Source organism: Myotis lucifugus, unplaced genomic scaffold (genome assembly GCF_000147115.1).
Source record: "Myotis lucifugus unplaced genomic scaffold, Myoluc2.0 scaffold_115, whole genome shotgun sequence".
Taxonomy (NCBI): domain Eukaryota; kingdom Metazoa; phylum Chordata; class Mammalia; order Chiroptera; family Vespertilionidae; genus Myotis; species Myotis lucifugus.
Window position 1 is genome coordinate 2,811,020 of NW_005871163.1, and position 19,285 is coordinate 2,830,304.

At 38.3% G+C, this 19,285-nt stretch overlaps 1 protein-coding gene across 2 annotated transcripts in view; it reads left to right on the top strand.

Moving 5' to 3' along the window:
- Positions 1 to 19,285, top strand: part of HERC1 (HECT and RLD domain containing E3 ubiquitin protein ligase family member 1) — a 177,983-nt gene that overhangs the window by 30,977 nt on the left and 127,721 nt on the right. For both annotated transcript variants that reach the window (XM_023757829.1, XM_023757830.1), the window contains exons 3-8: positions 5,883 to 5,978; positions 11,553 to 11,747; positions 12,773 to 13,084; positions 15,649 to 15,745; positions 16,317 to 16,460; positions 17,392 to 17,519. In XM_023757829.1, coding sequence (XP_023613597.1) covers positions 5,883 to 5,978; positions 11,553 to 11,747; positions 12,773 to 13,084; positions 15,649 to 15,745; positions 16,317 to 16,460; positions 17,392 to 17,519 — 972 coding nt within the window. The remainder of the gene's footprint in view (positions 1 to 5,882; positions 5,979 to 11,552; positions 11,748 to 12,772; positions 13,085 to 15,648; positions 15,746 to 16,316; positions 16,461 to 17,391; positions 17,520 to 19,285) is intronic.

Here is a 19,285-nt window from a genome sequence, read left to right on the forward strand (position 1 = left end):
AGCCAGCAGGTGGTCATCCCCTGAGGGGTCCCAGACTGCGAGAGGGCACAGGCCGGGCTGAGGGACCCCCCCCCCCCCCGTGCACAAATTTTTGTGCCCCAGGCCTCTAGGAGTAAATATATTTACCTACCCCAGTGGGCGGCAAACTCATTAGTCAACAGAGCCAAATATCAACAGTACAATGATTGAAATTTCTTTTGAGAGCCAAATTTTTTAAACTTAAACTATATAGGTAGGTACATTGTTATTAACTTAGTTAGGGTACTCCTAAGGCTTAGGAAGAGCCACACTCAAGGGGCCAAAAAGCCGCATGTGGCTCGAGAGCCGCAGTTTGCCGACCCCGGACCTACCCAATGTTTTTAATCTTCATTTGATTAACCTATAATAAACATTTTATTCCCTTTTGGCTTGTTTTATTTACTGCTCTCCAATAACTGCACTTAGGGAAAAGGAGAGGTAATCTTTGTTGAGTGCCTACTACCTACCAGGTGGTTTTTTGTGCACTGTCTCATTTATTTATCATGTTAATTTCTAAGATATTATTTATTCTTATCTTAAGGCTGAAGAAACTGGCAATTATCCTAAATTTACATACCTACTTCTCAAAAGAACTAGAAGTATAAAGTGTACTTTTGATTAAGCACTTATGGGCCAGGCACAGTGTTAACTAATTTCTACTACAACCCTGAATGTCTGTAAAGCCCATGTTTTTTCTGCCTCCCTCCTCCCCCCATATATGTTAAATCAATTTTTTTATTTTTTTCCCTGTGGAGGCCTACCCTTTTTTTTTTTTAAATGAGCTGAAAGCATTTCCTACTTCTTTTTTTTTTAAATATATTGATTTTTTTACAGAGAGGAAGGGAGAGGTATATAGAGTTAGAAACATCGATGAGAGAGAAACATCCATCAGCTGCCTCCTGCACACCCCCTACTGGGGATGTGCCCACAACCAAGGTTCATGCCCTTGACCGGAATTGAACCCAGGACCCTTCAGTCTGCAGGCCAATGCTCTATCCACTGAGCCAAACCGGTTAGGGCATGAAGGCCTTCCTTAAAGTAGACTAAAAATACATTGTTTATTTTATGGCTGGATTTCTAGTTTCTCTCCACTTGGTCTCTTTCATTCATGGGCAAAATGTCAAATACACCTATTCAGAAAGGTGTCTTTACTCACCAAGACTGTACCCTATAATATAACCTCTTGTTAGGACAAGGACACCCCAGAAAACTAGATTGCTTTCCTCAGAATCCTGGATCTATTCTGGGGGAAGAATTTTGTTTTTGATTTAGTTTGGCTCTCCCAAAGTCACCACAGACCTACATTATATTGAATTTAATTAAATCTCAGATTCACTTTTTAGGGGAAAGACATGGTTATTTAATTGAATTTTATATTTTTTCTTGCACAATAAGCAATAGAGTCCGATGCTCTTGGTCTCCAGAACCCATGCTTCTTACACTTTACAGTAGTGTCTGAGAACTCAGAAAATATCTAGAACCTCTCCTGGTACATTGGACCACAACTGAGCTGATCATCCCTGTCTTAAGTTTCTCTACCCCTGAAAACTGGGATAAAATTTATCCCCAACCTAGATGTTAGAGGAAGAGACACTAACCATCAATTGAGTACTTGGCATAAGGATTAAAAAAATAGAAGTTTAATCCATAAGTTGTATTTACTTGTGTGATTTTTAAATTCTGCTACCCATACACATAATAATTGTGTTTGAATGGGAGTGCACACGATATTCATTAACTTAGATTTAAATAAAGAGTAGGGAAACAATGTCAGTGTACATCTGTGAATTCTAAAAAAATATCAATAAACACATTGGACTTGGATGCCACTAGGTGTTTACTGAGCACTATGTGCCAAATACTGTTAGGCACTGGGTTAAAAAAATGAATAAGCTTTGTAGTGTCCATGCCCTCAGCCAGCTCGCAGTTTAAGGAAAGAGAGATACATGGACATTTCAAATTAATGATAATGGATTGTACTAGAAGTCTGTACAGGGAGAAGGTGGTGAGATACAGGAGGAGAGCTGGAGGGGAAGGGGCAGGAATTGACTTATGGTGGAGGAACCCCTGAGCTTAGTTGAAAAGTAGGAAGAGTTTGGCTAAAAACATATGTGTCAGTGAGGGGACTAGAGAATTTTTTAGATGAGAGGACCAGATTTCACAAAGTGATAATGTGGAAGAGCAAGTCCTGGATGTATGGGGTAGAATGGGATGAAATGAGGCTGCCAAGCGAGGCAGGGCCTTGTATCACTTGCTTCTTGATCCTGTGGCTTCTTGATCCATTGAACCAATTTTAAGTAGAGTAAAACCAGATAGCAAGAACATAAATGTATTCCATCCAGTCTTATGTTCTTGTCTTAATATCTTCTAAGGACAAATGTGAAAAAATAAAAGGTATTACATTATTTTTAATGGTAGGTATTTAAGAAGAAGGTTATTAAATGAAGACCTATGAGACCACTAGTTTATTATTTTAATTTCTACTTTATCTCTGGACCATTGAACTTCCTATGGTATGTTATAATATATATAGTTATACATTTAATGTACTATATTTTTCAAAATTTAATTTCTTTTAAAATGCCTAGGTATAGCCTTTTGTTGTTGTTGTTTTTATATTATGCAGTATGTTTACAAAACACATTAAGAATTCTGTATACAATGGGTTTTAGAGATCGCTGTAATCCTAATTGGGACTAGCCTCTCAACTATTTTGGGAAGAACAGAAAACAGTGACAGTCTCTGCAGACAATGTTTGAAGGATATTTTATTGGTTTCTTATTTTTAAATCTAGTAAGAATTTATTAAAGACTCCCTGTATTTTCTCTCCTTTCTCAGTGTACATGGAGCAAAGTGCAGTTACTACTTACTATATGTTAGGAACTGTATTAGGCGTGTTTTATACATAATTTCAGTTAATCCTCTCAACAGCCCTATAAAATATATGCATTATTTCTGTCTAAGGATAAGGGATCTTATCTTTCAATCGCACAGTCAAAAAGTGATGGAGTTTGGATTTAACCCAGGTCTGTCTGTTATGAAAACTTTTATACAGTTTTTAACATTTTCCTCTATACTGTAGAAAAGCATAAAAAAGGTATTGATGGTACTGGTGCCAGCTCTTAGGAAGGTACAACATGCTGTTCCTCATCTGCTATTGGCTTGGTGATCTTTAAACAGTGGAGCCAAAGATTACAGTTTTTCCCAATTATGGAATTTGGAGAGGCTATGCCCCAAAGTATTTGCTAATATAGCAACACCTGGGATGTCTAAGGATTAATTAATTTTGAACACTCAGCTTCTGGTATGACTCCAGACCTACAAGTGGCTCTCTAAAGCCTTACCACTCAAAGTGTGAGCACCAGACAGCAGCATTGGCATCAACTGGGAGCTTGTTAAGAAATGCAGAATCTCAGGCTCCCATCTATATTTATTGAATTGGAATTTGTATTCTAACAAGATCTCTAGATAATTCAAGTCTATTTTAAAATTTGAGAAGTACCACCTTAAACAATTAAAAAGAAAAGTTGTTTTGGTAGCAGCAGGTTTGTACCTGATGACCCAGTGATAAATTAAATAGCCAACATGTTCATTTCTCTCATTACTTATTAATCATGTAGATTAAAATAATTTGAATTGATAAAATCATAATCATTGAGTTGGATGGGATCTTACTGGGCATCTAGGCCGAACACTTCCACAATAGAGGATATACTTTTCTATGGTATATCTGCCTTGTGATCTTCTAGAATATAAATATTTTTATAATACAGTATCCTTTGAAATAAATGCCACTGATGAAAATTTCAAAATTATAGGATTGGCAAATCAGAGAAAGAACTTGACATTTGTGATCTAAAGATTTAATAATATGTATGGGAATTTGAGGGAGCAATGAAGATTAAGTTCATTTTCTGGTTTATCATTTCAATGAGAGAATGATTTCTAGTCATAGCCTTTGGGCCCTATTGTGGAGAGTATGCATTTAGTCCCAGAGAGGTACTATTGTTACCTGATGGGGTCTGGGCCTGGGGTAGGTCTCCTTTATTGTGTGGGTTCTTGATTTCATGTAGGAAAGACTTCACAATACAAGTCCAGGTGATTTTGAGAGTATGTTCATTAAAGCTGGAGACAGTGAAACAAAAGAAGGGCTTAAGGTAGGAAAAGCAATAGGAGAGGAAAAGTCAGGGAAAAGGGATCCTTGAAGACAGGTTCAGGGGGTCAGCCCGGATCAAGCTGCCATTGCCCACTGCTCCCCTGGTTGCAAGTCTTGCGGGGTCTCTTAGAGTTTAGGAGAAAAAGCAGCAGAGATACAAGGCCTGGGAGTACTGTTGCCAGAGTGAGCTGTGGCTTTTTTGTCTTGAGGCTTTTTACCTCTCTGGCCTGCCGGAATTCTAGGGAAGGTCTCGGGGAGAGTCTTAACAGAATATTCATTAGCTTTTCAGGTGTGTCAGTATGTTGATTCACCAAAGTGTGCATATAGAGGGCTCAGGGGTTATTTTCTGGTTAGTTTCATTTTTAAAAGAACATCATTAAGAAGGTCATTGAAGAGGGGTGGGGACTGAGGCCCTTCTGTCCGAGGACAGTCTGGAACCGTGGTCGGCAAACTGCGGCTCGCGAGCCACATGCAGCTCTTTGGCCCCTTGAGTGTGGCTCTTCCTAAGCCTTAGGAGTACCCTAATTAAGTTAATAACAATGTACCTACCTATATAGTTTAAGTTTAAAAAATTTGGCTCTCAAAAGAAATTTCAATCGTTGTACTGTTGATATTTGGCTCTGATGACTAATGAGTTTGCCGACCACTGGCTGGAATATGTAACCCATTTGCTCCTTGGTGTCCTTGGTTAGGGAAGATAAAACCTTGTGATTCCTTAGCTAGCTGTACATTGCTCAGATTGTTTGGTCTTGTTTAATTATACTATCTCATTTTCCCTTATTCCACTTGTCAAGGAGTCTCCTAGCTTTTTACTGTCCTTCCTCCAGCTGTACTAGAAAAAAAGATGCTTTGTTGCTGGTGTAGTCAGTTAGCTCCATGAACTGACTTTAGGACCTTAGTTGTGCTGAAACTAAAAAGGGAGGGCCAGACTTCCTGCTCTGGTCAGGGTCATCACTCAAGTTGGTATGTTCTACTTGCCTGTATCCTTGGGGGCAGTTGGGCAAGGCAGTCCCAGGGGAGTAGAATATTTCCTGGGATCCCATTTACTGCATTCTGAACACCCACAAAGAATGTGTAATTTGCAAAATTCTGCCTCTTTGATTGTTTTTGGCTCAAGCCCTGTGACCCTTAGAACAAATCACTATTTAATAAGGTCATCAGTGAGGGAGTGGCACTTAATTTATGGTTTCACTCTATAGCCACATCCTATATAATAAAAGGGTAATATGCAAATTGACCCTAACAGTGGAACAACCACTGGGCCAGTCACCATGAGCTGCACTGACCACCTCTCGGTCCCTTTCCCTGGCTGGCAGGCTCCCATCGCATGATGGCAACCTACGGTGGGGGCGGGGCCAGCGACTGGGCAGGAACAGTCAACCTCTCGGTCCCTTCCCCCCGGCCATCAGGCATCAATCACCCAATGGAGAACGGGTAACTAGAGATGGATGGTGGTGGTGGGGTGGGGCTGGCTGCAGACAGCTGGGGAAGATGGCCTTGATCACAGGCCATGCCTAGGGACCATACCTGCGCACGAATTTCGTGCACCAGGCCTCTAGTCTTTTATAACAGTTGATTTCATGACCTAATGTTCAGAATTGATCTTAATGCACATAATCGTATAAACAGTTCTCAAATGTTTTTGTGGACTATTTAAGTGATTTTAATACATATGTTTCTTTTCTTCCTCACAATGTTTTAATTATAGGGTTCATCTGCTGATCGGAGTCAGTGGAGGGAACCAACCAGAACATCTGATGGGTTGTGCTCGCTTTATGAGGCAGCTTTATGTCTCTTTGAAGAGGTATGTAATAATCATGGCTTTTACATTACAAATTACTTTGTGTTAAAATGCTATTGCATGTATTTATCCCTTAAAAATTATCTGTTCTACCTCTGGAAAGGATGCAAAAGAAAATGACATCAATGGTTGTCTCTAGAAAGGGGAGCTGGGGTGTCTGGCATCAGGGATAGGGAACATATTTTTCAGTGTATACCCTTTTATTCATTTTGAATTTTGTATCATATGAAGATAACTGTAATTTTATCAAAAGTAAAACAGATATAGAAAGACATACAAACAAATGATAGTTTAATGGTTTATCATTTTTAAAAATCCTTCTAATCTGTATCCAGGTAAATGAATAAAACTATTCTTTCATGTCCTGGCCATAACCCTTTTCCTCCTCACTTAAGTATCCACTGACTTTTAGAGTACAGATGCTCCTCAACTTATGATTGGGTTACGTCCCAATAAACCCCTTGTAAGTTTAAAATATCATTTAGTCAAAAGTGCATTTAATACATGTAACCTACCAAACATCATAGCCTAGCCTATGCTACTTTAAACATGTTCAGAACACTTATATCAACTTACAGTTGGGCATAATCATCTAACCCAAAGCCTATTTTATAGTAAAGTGTTGAATATCTCATGTAGTTTATTATGCATATCACTTCTGTACCATCTTAAAGTAAAAAAGTTTTAAATCAAGCCATTATAAGTTGGAGACTGTTTGTAATCACTTCATTGCATTTCTTTATAGTTCTTTACAGGTGTACATCCTTAGACACTATATATAGTCTTGCCCATTATTGTGGACTTTTTAAGTGATTTTAATACATATGTCTCTCTTCTTCCCCTGGCCATTGTGCTCAGTGGTTAGAGCTTCGGCTTGCGAACTGAAGGGCCTGTGCATGGGTTGCAGGTTCGATCCCCGGTCCCGTGTGGGCTCGTGTGGGAGGCAACCAATCTATGTATTTTTATCACATCAATGCTTTTCTCCCCTCTTCCCCCCCCTTCCACTCTCTAAAAATCAATGGAAAAAATATTCTCGAGTAAGGATTAACAATAACAAAAAAAGTCTTGCCCTGGCCAGTATGGTTCAGTTGGTTGAGTGTCTTTCTGTGCAATGAAAGATCACCAGTTTGATTCCGGCCGGGGCACATACTCAGGTTGTGGATTCGATCCCCAGTTAGGAGTGTGCCTGAGGAGCTGATTGATGTTTCTCTCTCACATCGGTGTTTCTCTCCTTCCCTCTTTCTCTAAAATCAAATAGAAAAAAAAATTTTAAGTCTTAAATCTTTTTATCTATTGCTTCCCTCCATTTTTCTTTTCCTTTTCTTTCATTGTATTTGTTCGGAAACCTGTGTGTTTTTTTTTGGCTGTAGAATTGCCTACAATCTATATTTTGCTAATTACTCATAATCCAGTTCAGTAGGTCCTATGTATTTTCTGAAAGTTGACAGGTGGATCCAGAGCCTTTGGCAAAATTATATACATGGTGTTGTAATCTTCCATCAAGTTCTCTTTTTTTCGTGATATTAGCAGCCCTGATACTTCATGACTTATTCTGTTAATTCATTTGTGGTTGGTTGCAAAATGATGGTATTCTATCATTCCTCTTTCATTTACTAATTAGAATGTTTTTATAAAGAAATGATTCCTTTATTGACCACTTGGTTACTCTGCTATAGTTCATATAGAAAAGGCAGAATAAATGCTTGATTTTCCCCACCTGATTTTTTTATTAAACACTGATTTTTATTTTACTAGGTTTCAGTTTAATGACTCGACCTCCTGTCATCCTCCAAACTTGACCAATTGATTTCATTTGAAAAACATTAGGAACTGATAGATTTAAACCTATTTGAGTTTCAGTCCATTGAATTATTATCTGTAGTGAAGCTTCTATTGTTTCATATTTGGCCTCTTCCCTCTATTGTTTTTGTGTAATGTTTTTAAAAAAAGGTTTCCCACTATGTTCCTCTTCCCAACTGTATCCTTTCTGTTGACTGTATTCTGTTCAATTTTTATTTCACTCCCAGTAGTTTCTCCTCAGTGTGGGTGCGCTGTCCTGTAAGGGGATATCAATTTTAAGAGTTCACAAGAGCTAGATTGCTCTAAGTTTTAAACTTTTCATCATGGACCCCTTATACTTATCTGCAGTCAGAGAGAGCACAGCTCTTCGCAGTTGCAACTACTATTCTTAGCTTCTTGGTTCACTGTTCTTTCCAGTGGCTACCTGATTGGTTGTTTTGGTTTCTTTCTTTCTTCTTTTTTTCTTTTTTCTGTTCTCAGGTCTGTCAGACACTCTGTTGCTTCCTCCTGCACAAATGTCATTACCACACAGATTTTATTTTGTGTTGGGTGGTGGTTTGTCTCCCCCAGCTTATATTTGGAGTTATTGGAACTGCCCTTGTTGCCTAGTTTTGTTATGAATGCTAAGCATGGTTTTGGAGTTTTGATTTACAGAGATAGTGGAAGGGAGGGAGAGAGACAGAGAAAGAGAAACATCAATGTGAGAGAGACACATCGATTGGTTGCCTCCCTTACGTGGGGCAGGAATCAAGCCTGCAACCGAGGTATGTGCCTTTGACTGGAATCAAACTCACAACCCTTCTGTCTGCAGACTGATGCTCTAACCACTGAGCGAATTTTGCCTTCTACTTGCTCTGTGTAGTGATCCAGAAAGTTTAAAAAACTATGTTGCTCCTGCTATTGTCATCTTCCCTGAATCCTACCCACCTCCTAGTTGTTTTCAAAAAATACATTTCTAAGCTCTGTGAGTAGACTTTTTTCTGCCTCCCTTCTCTTGCTTTGGTCGGGGGATGGCTATGATTTTTCTTTTAAGTCATATTATAGTAATACTAGTGGCCCGGTGCATGGATTCGTGCACATTGAAAGGAAATTAATTAGAAAAAATATTTTAATATTGCTATTTACCCTTTCTCTATAATAGAAGTGGACCAAATTCACAATCGACAATGACAGATCGAAACATACGTGTGTGGTTGGCGCCAGTGAGGGCTTTATATGTATCGCGCATGCACGAGTCAACGTTTATTTTTAAATTGCCAGTGCGCATTATATGTATCAGCCGGTTGGTCGGATGGTTGGACGGACGTACAGTCAGTCACTTAGCCTTTTTTACATACAGATATCTTTAGATGAAATATTCTAACCCACTTGGACCCACCATCCTTTTATCTCCAGCAAAATTTCAGATCTTTTATTAGGGACTGGCAGCTTTCCCTTATACATATTTTGTATGTTCTCAGAACTGTCCTCATTGTTCACTGGAAAATATTTGTCTAGACACATATTATTCCATTGTAGATACTATTTAAAGTTTCTGACTTAAATTACTCTATTTCCTTTATGCAATGAGTTAGTAATCAAATATATTGACTATTGCAGATTTGTCTTTTATTGTTTCATTTGATTCAGGAAAAAAACTAAAAAGCAGACAACATATTGACAGCAGTCATAGTCAGAGTTAATATCTGTATTGTATGGAGTTCATACAAGTCAGTAAAATCTATTAAGCCCCAATAAATAAATAAATAAATAATAAAAAAAATAGATGGAAAAACTTCAGTTCTATTGATAATAAGGAAATGTAAGGTTAAAATAATGCATTCTCTTTTCCCCACTTAAGTTTGCACAAAAGAAAAAAAGCACAATAATTATTACTGGTTTGGATGCAGTGAAAACTTGTACTCACATCACTCCATTTCTTGGTTAGGGTAACTGGGATGGCAATCCTGGGTCCTTCAATTTTGGTAGGGCTGGTAGGATGGGAAAGAAGCCTGGATTTTTAAAAAGCATTATGAATGGCAACAAACTTTACCATTATATTCAACACAAATGGTAAATAAGTCATGATTTTTATTTTATGTATATACTAGGGGCCCAGTGCATGAATTCGTGCACCTTGAAAGGAACTGTGGGCTGTGAAGCTGCGGTGGGCATGGGGCAGGTCTCGGCCCATCCTCTGCGCCCCCATCTGGCCCCTCCTGCTGTAGCCCCTGGTCCCCTGTCTGCTGGCAGCCCTGCTCCCACCCGCTGACAGGGGGTGAAGCCCTCATGGGTGATCGGGGCTGGCAGCCACCGCTTGCACCTGCTGATGGTGCCGGCAGTGGGTGCAAGCGGCGGCTCCAGTGCCTGCAGCGGGTGCGAGCTGGTCTGTCGCCGGCAGTGGGTGTGAGAGGTGGCTACTGGCCCTTATCACCTCTCAGAAGCAGGGGAAGGTGGAGAAGCCCTGAGGGGTGATTGGGGTCAGCAGCTGCTGCTCGCACCCGCTGATGGCGTAGAACAATTTGGGCCATCGTCAGGCACCAGCAGCGGGTGTGAGCGGGGCCAGCGCAGGCAGCAGGTGTGAGCGCCAGGTCGCCAGGTGGGACCACAGCGCACGGGAGCAAAGAATTTTCAGTAACCACCAACGCCCGCCATGTTCCATGCACGCCCCCTGGTGGTCAGTGCATGTCATAGCGACCAGTTGTTCTGTTGTTCTGCCGTTCAGTCTATTTGTATATTATTAGCCTTTTATTATATAGGATTATATAGGATGTGTATACTGTATGTGTGACTATTGAATTGCTCTGGACTATTACTGTTTTTAGGGTAGCCCTAGTGATATAATAATGTACTGTTTTGGAAAGCAGTTTAGTATATAGTATGTGTCAAGAATCATAAGATTGTTATTATTTTTTTTATGTAGTAGTCCCATTTCTGAGTTTTCTCTAGGTCTACTGAGGAAGTAATAAAAATGTCATAACAAATATATTAAAAATAGCTTATATTACAAATAAGTAGGAAGAATCTAAATGATCAGTTAAAGGAAAATAGTTAAATACATTGTGATTTTTATATTAGATGGAATATTATCAGTTCAATTAGGAAGAGCAGGTAGACAATATGGAAATTTTTGCATGAGTCTTTTATATCATCACTTTTTTTTAATCCTCACCCGAGGATATTTTTCCATTGATTTATAGAGAGAGGGAAAGACAGAGAGAAATATCAATGTGAAAGAAACACATCAATTGGTTGCCTCCTGCACGAGCCTCGACCAGGGCCCGGGCCAAGGAGGAGCCTGCAACTGAGGTATGTGCCCTTGATCAGAATTGAACCCAGGACCCTTTGAAGAAAGCTCTATCCACTGAGCCAAACTTGTTGGGGGCGGTATCATCACTTTTATATATCCACTGTGATAACTGTTAAAGAACATAAAATTCTGGAAGGACATATGTAAAAAATAGAACATTTATTGTATTATGGTGAGGGGATTATCAGTGGTGGTTTTTTCCTACTTTAGTAAGCTCTGTTTTCCTATAATGCTGTTGTATGCAATAATAAAATTTTTAGTTAAAAAGGTTTGCTTGTGTATCTCCATCTCTTCATTTTTGTCATTTTTATTTGTATCTTTTAGTGGTTTATTCTATAGTAGTATATAGTCTAGCCATCTGTGCTTAAGAATGGATGAGTTGTTAGGTTATTTGAGCAGTTGGGAGTTTTAGAAGAAGGAAAGTTAACAGTAAAATGTCTAATTTAAAAATATTTTGACAATTCATTGTATGTTTTTTATTTTAATAGGTTTGCAGAATGGCTTCTGATTACTCAAGAACATGTGCTAGCCCAGATAGCATTCAGACTGGTGATGCTCCCATTGTCTCAGAAACCTGTGAGGTTTATGTTTGGGGGAGCAATAGCAGCCATCAGTTGGTAGAAGGCACACAGGAGAAAATATTACAGCCCAAACTGGCTCCCAGTTTCTCTGATGCTCAGACCGTGAGTTATCTGCATGATGACAGGGTTTGCTTTAAATAATGTTAAGAGTGTTTTTTAAATTGAGTGAAGATTCTTGATTGTTTCTTATCTCTGTTGTTTCTATATCATACTGTGTCAGTTTTTTCATTTTAATAGAAAAAATATTTTTAGTCCCCCATTTCCCTAATGCTGTTCCCAAGTTTTAAAAAATTAAGTTGGGATCTGGATTTTTAAAGAGTTATGAGTGGCAACATACTTACCATTATATTCAACATAAGTGGTAATACTAAATAAAAACTGGAATTTTCCCTTTAGCAGATAGGCATTTCATTTTTCTATTATGGTCACTTTTTTACATTTGTAACTACCGTTAGCCAAGCTAGACATTCTATTTTATTATTTTCATTAAGACATTTTAAAATGAATTTAGAATATTTATGGTTCCATAATGGACCCTAAGAAATTTATAGGAACATTTTATTTTTTATCCTTTAATTTTAAGAAACAACATTTTACTTTGTTGTTTCATTGAACCATGACCAGGTAAATAACCTGGAAAGATAAATATATGTTAATCTGAGCACAACAAAGGCAACGTGAAAAGGCCTTTAATGGGTTTCTTAATTTTCTATTTACTTTTCTTTTTTTTTTCTTTTTTTTTTTTTAATATGTTTTTTTTTTAATATATTTTATTGATTTTTCACAGAGAGGAAGGGAGAGAGATAGAGAGTTAGAAACATCGATGAGAGAGAAACATCGACCAGCTGCCTCCTGCACATCTCCTACTGGGGATGTGCCCACAACCCAGGTACATGCCCTTGACTGGAATCGAACCTGGGACCCTTCAGTCCGCAGGCCAACGCTCTATCCACTGAGCCAAACCGGTTTCGGCTTCTATTTACTTTTCAATCACTATGAAGATCCATGCCCTAGTTGGCTTTAAAAGACTTCTTTTGAGCCTCTTTGGTAAAAACCAGCCTTAAATGATAACACATTGTTTCTAACAGAAGCATTTTATATTTACATTTCTATTTGTTTGCTTATAGATTGAAGCTGGACAATACTGCACTTTTGTCATTTCTACGGATGGCTCTGTCAGAGCTTGTGGAAAAGGCAGCTATGGGAGACTGGGCCTTGGAGATTCTAATAATCAGTCTACTTTAAAAAAGTTAACATTTGAGCCTCACAGGTCCATTAAAAAGGTTTCATCTTCCAAAGGATCTGATGGTCACACTTTAGCTTTTACCACAGAAGGAGAAGTCTTCAGTTGGGGAGATGGTGATTATGGGAAACTGGGACATGGAAATAGTTCAACACAGAAATATCCCAAGCTTATTCAGGGCCCTCTTCAAGGAAAGGTATGTGTTTTCTTTTTTAACTTAAAAAAATAATTAGATGCACTGGTGCTATCTTTCAGATTTTGTTGTGTTCCTTCTGAAGTTGCGTTCCCCCCAGCTCTTTGGCTTATCTTTTGTATAATTCTTTTATGGTTTACAAAACATTTTTACATACATTATTTAATTTTAGTTTTTATATAACCTTATTCAGGTAGTTTTTCTCATTTCAAAGGTAAGGGAACTGAATATGGGGCTCTAAGGAATTTCAGGCCCTTGCTCTCATGGAGCTTTAATCTGTGGGATAAAGATAATAAATAAGTAAACAAACAGATAAAATAATTTCAAATAATAGTAAAGGAAAATTGAGTAATGTAATAATAGATACTAACTTGGGTGAGTGTGTGATATTAGATAATTAGGTCAGAGTTCTCTTGGAAGAAGTAGCATTTTAACAGAAACTTACTTGAGGCTTTTTTTTTCCTTTCAGGGTCTGCAGTTTTATTAGGTCCCCAAATTATGTGCTGTCATAGTTACAATATCCCTGGTTTCTGCTTTATGCATCTTAAATCCATCCTAAAAGTTTAATAAGAAAAGCTTGCTTTTATGAAAATAATATTGAAATTGTCATTTCATATGTTTACTTTTTCTGATCTCTGAGTTTGTTTTTTTTTGTAAAAAAAAAGATTTTGTTTCATATTTTACAACAAACATTAAATACACAAATCCTGCAGTATAAAATGATTCACATTTTAAATAAATTCATTTTCAGAAAGATTTAAAACAGCATTTGTAACTAAGAATTTTGAGAGAAAATATTTTTCAAAATTATTTCAAATATATATAGTATACTTATATACATATTTATGTATATTTTTTAAATTTTTTATTTTATTGTTTAAAGTATCATATATAATATTACATATGTCTCCTTTTTCCCCCATTGATCTCCCCCTGGCCACCACCACCACCCCCCGCCCACGCCCCCCCCTTCCCCCCCTGCACATGTCCTCACCCCTTTAGTGTCTGTGTACATTGTTTATGCTTATATGCATGCATACAAGTCCCTTGGTTGATCTCTTCCCCCCCCGCCCCCCCCCCCAACCCTCCCCTGCCTTCCCACTGAAATTTGACATGAGGCTTTTAAAGTGGCTAAGTAACTTGCGCAAGGTCACACAAAAATAAACACTAAACCTAAATCTCCTTCCTTAGTATATAATTATATGCATTTATATGGGTCTCTCCATTTTAAAATTGTATTCTTTCCATGAAAGTTTCCTCACATAGAAATCTCTTAATGTTTAAGTGTCAATTTTTTTTGTTTTTTGTTAATCCTCACTGGAGGATATTTTTCCATTGATTTTTTAGAGAGAGTGGAAGGGATGGGGAGAGACAGAGTGAGAGAAACATCGATGTGAGAGAGACACATGGATTGATTGCCTCCCCCCACACCCTGACCAGGGCTAGGGGTTGAGCCTGCAACCTAGGTACGAGCCCTTGACCGGAATCGAACCTGAGACCCTTCAGTCCACAGATGGACAATATATCTGCTGAGCCAAACTGGCTAGGGCTAAGTTTTAATTTTATATCTGAATTACATGTAGGACACTTTTCCTTCATGGGAGGTTGGTTGACAAGGTTGGCTAATCAAATGAATTTTAGTTTATTGTAACTTTCAGTATTTTAATTTAGACATCAACCCCCAAGCAGTGACCTTTGGAATATTCCACTTGACAATATCAGGAGATACTTGATAAGATGTTGAATATAGGGCTCTAAGGAACTTCAGATAAACACTATTTGAAGTTGTATATTCCTAGTCTTTGTACCTCCTTTCTTCCTTAATTACAATTTTTTTTAAATTAGTTCTAATTTTTTATATTAGACAAACTAGAAATTGAAAAGACATGGAGTTATTGGTGTAGATTTTTTCCTGTGTATCTTTTTTCAGTAGTCAGTGATTTTGATCAGTGTTAGAAGGTATGAGTGGTCCCCAAAATATATTGATATATGCCTTTATTCCCCTAATTTTTACTCACCAAGTTTTTATCCTACTGTCAGGAGTTTCATTAATGTAAGCTTATATATTGCTTAGATCTTTCTGCATTGGTAATAGTGTGTTTTTGAGAGTTATTCGAATTATATAATGAGTTTTATTTGATTAGCCAGGATTGGAGGTTTTATTTTAACTTTTTTTTTTTTATTGTTCCATGAGTGTTTAGCCCTCTCCAACTCTTTGAGTAAAGACTTGAGTAGTGATATAATATTCTTGCAAGTGATAGATAGATATATTTGGGGTTGGGGGAGTTGCTAGCTTTTACACTGCCTTTGTGTGAATTGAATTAAGAAAAATTGTCCTCTCCTTTGGGTGGAAACCAGGGTTTGTGGCCTGGCCAATGTAGAGCATATAGCCACTGCTCTAAAATACAGAACGTATTTCAGCACCTTCTTGACCCTTTAGCCAGGCAGCCTTGTCCTGGATGAGTTGTGAATATCAGTATCTTTGAAGTCTCTTCATATGAGGTCAAATATGAACTATATGTTTTTTCATCTTCATGTTCATCAAATTCACTTTGTGTGCAATGCAGGTAGTTGTTTGTGTGTCGGCTGGATACAGACATAGCGCTGCTGTAACAGAGGATGGTGAATTGTACACATGGGGTGAAGGAGACTTTGGAAGATTAGGTAACATTTTTTAATTGAAATTATTCCCATAGAAAAATAGAAATGATGATGGTTATTGAGTGAGACTAGAATTAATAGGCCAAAGACTGTAATTTATTTTGTTATTTTTTTAAGTTCAGAGGAAGATAAGTTTATATACAGAATACCTAGATTTTGGTGCTAAAATTTGAAAATGTAATGAAATCTATCAAGTATTTACTGAGTGTATACTATGAGCAGGCACTGCAGGATTTCAGTGATAAGAAAGATACCATCATGATCTTGGTGTGTATAATCTAGTGGGAAGGGAAAACAAATCAATATGAGCATGATACTAGACAGCATTTGACAAAGTGCTGTGAGAGGAGCATAAATAGAATGTCCTAATGAGTCATTGGGGAGACTGGGTGACACAGTTTGGGAGTTGTCTAGAAGATTTGATGAGAGAAGATGATAGAAATGATTCTGTTTTTCATATTTATCTGTACTTAAAAATGCATCAATTCTATTAATTTGTAATGTGTATTCCAGCTGTGAAGTAATGGCCAAAAGAAGAAGAGTTAACATTTCTTTTTTGTTGTGTTTTACCAAGGTCACGGTGACAGTAATAGCCGTAACATTCCAACATTAGTAAAAGACATTAGCAATGTAGGAGAAGTTTCTTGTGGCAGTTCACATACTATTGCTTTATCTAAAGATGGGAGAACTGTATGGTCGTTTGGAGGAGGAGACAATGGTATGTAAATATTTATTGGTTGATTACTTTGGCCTTTTTTCCTGAGATTTTTAAAAATTATTTTTCAGTTGTACATGTCTATTGTAGAAAAACCAAATACTGATGGCAGAAATTAAAAAACCTAAAATGAACTGTTTCTACAAATGTTGCTATAACCATTGTTAAAACTTTGGTAGATAGACATCTAAATATGTATGCATTTACACAAATTTGTACATACTATATATTGCTGCACAGATGTCTTTTAAAAACCAAAGCAGGCCTATATTTACCGTAGATATTATTTAATAACCTGCTGGTTTTTATCTAACAGTATTTTATGAGTATCTTTCTATGTCAACAAGCATGGCTCTACATTTTTCTTTTAAATGGCTCAAAGTGTTCTTTCATGCGATTGTAGCACAACTGATAAAACTAGTTTATTATTGAGTATTTAGAGAGTTTCCATTTTTTTTCAGTATTAAAAACAGTACAATGAATGACTAAATCTTTGTCCACTTTACTTAGTCACTCCTATCAGCAATGTGAGAATGCTCACTTCCTCATATTCTTTAATACTCCACTAGGTATTAAAGTAAGATAATTTAAAACATTATTTCAATAGTGAAAATAATATTTAAATTGCATTTCTTTGGTTCTTAGTAAGGTTGAATATATGTTAGCCATTTGTTTTTCTTCTTTAGTGATTTGCCAAGTTTTCTAGTTCATGAACTAATAATCTTTTCAAAAATTAAAAAGAATTATTTCATATGCACTCTAATATAGGAGCTATTTAGTATATCAGCAAATTTGAAGTTCGAAATATCACTATAAAAGGAGAGAAAAACATAAACATGATTGTCTATATCTATCTTAAAGTGGTTTTAATTGCAAGAATATAGGTTCTTTAAAACAAATAAATTATTTAACTTGAATGTGTTTGTTTTCATAGGCAAACTTGGCCATGGTGATACCAACAGGGTGTATAAACCTAAAGTTATTGAAGCTTTACAAGGAATGTTCATACGCAAAGTTTGTGCTGGGAGCCAGTCTTCACTTTCTTTGACATCAACAGGGCAGGTAAGACTAAGGGATGAGCATGAAGGCTTAGATCATTTCCTAGAACTAGGTGACTAAAAAGTAATTTAAATTTTAACGTTAAAAAATACATTTAAAACATATATATTTTCTCCTGTTTGAAGTACAGTATCTGAGAAGGAATCAGATTTTCTGAACTGGCCTGTGTGACCCCGGTAAACCTGCCCTTAGCCCCCTGTTCTTTGTATTAAGATGGTTTTGTAAAACCTTTTACCACTCAGCAACACTTAAGTGTTTTTCTATAAATCATGGATAGTGGGGGAGAGACTAGCTCTTGCTGGAACCAGTGATATGAACTAACTAACAAAACACGAAGGTGATCAAAAGAGAGGGTAAGGAGAACATTTTCATATGGAAAATAATCTGAGGTTTAGGTGTCCCGAGAAAGGGTTAGTCAGGCTTAGGATAGTCAGAATTTTTCAAGCTCTTTATAAACTTTTGAACTTACACATGAGTATCTTGACTTCCCTTTGTTTGTTGGTGATGGAAAGGGTCCTGGTATGGTGATAGACTGACAGTAATTTCCTGCTTACATCCATCAGCAATGACAGTGGAAAAGGGAGCTAACCACACATTCTCTCACATATAGGAATCCCTTATGTGCCAGGTAGTGTTATAAAAATGTTTTCTAACTAAATCAAAAGGCAGATAAGCAGCAAAGTGGAAATTAACATATAACTAAAAAAATTTTTTTTGAGAGACTTGAATGCCTTATGTCCTAAAATATCTACCTCATGCCCTGGCCGGTTAGCTCAGTTGGTTAGAACGTCATCCCCATACACCAAGGTTGCGGGCTCTGTCCCCAGTCAGGGCACATATAAAAATCGACCAATCTACACTAATAAAAGAGAAACATGGTAATTAGCGTACGACCACTACCCTTCCCATTGGCTAATCAGCATATCCTTATGCAAATTAACTGTCAGCCAAGATGGCGGCCGGCAGCCAGGCAGCTGGAAGCAAACATGAGGCTTGCTTGCTCCAGGGACTGCAGACTCCAACGTTCCCCGCCTAACTTGCAGGCCTCTGAGCTGCAACTCTAAGAAACTATGTACTATGTTGCAAATAAGAAGCTAAACAAAACTCCAGAAACCGGCTGTCAGTCAGCCCCGGACCGCAACATTGTATCGATGTTTTCAGCAGCGAGGCCTCAGAGCTAAAGCTGGCCCAGAATAAAAAAAAAAAAAAGAAAAGAAAACAAGGAGCGGTTGGGAGCTTTTAGTCACTCGCTTCCGGAAAACAGCCCTCAGCCCCTCAGCCAGCCTGGCCAGGCACCCCAGTGGGGACCCCCACCCTGATCCAGGACACCCTTCAGGGCAAACCAGCCGGTCCCCACCCATGCACCAGGCCTCTATCCTATATAGTAAAAGGGTAATATGCCTCCCGGCACCGGGATCAGCGGAGCAGCGAGGCTCCCGGCACCGGGATCAGCGTGACAGGGGGCAGCGCCCAAACCCCCTGATCGCCCTGCAGCTCTGTGTGTGACAGGGGAAGGCGCCCCAACCCCCTGATCAGCCCTGCTCTGTGCCTGATAGGGGGGAGCTCCCCAATCCCCTGATTGCCCTTCGGCTCTGTGTGTGACAGGGGGCGGGGCCACAACCTCCCTATCCTCCCTGCTCTGTTCCTGACAGGGGAAGGCGCCCCAATCCCCTGATTGCCCTGCGGCTCTGTGTTTGACAGGGTGCAGCGCACCAACCCCTTGATCGGCACCATGCTCTGTGTGTGACAGGGTGCAGGGCCCCAACTCC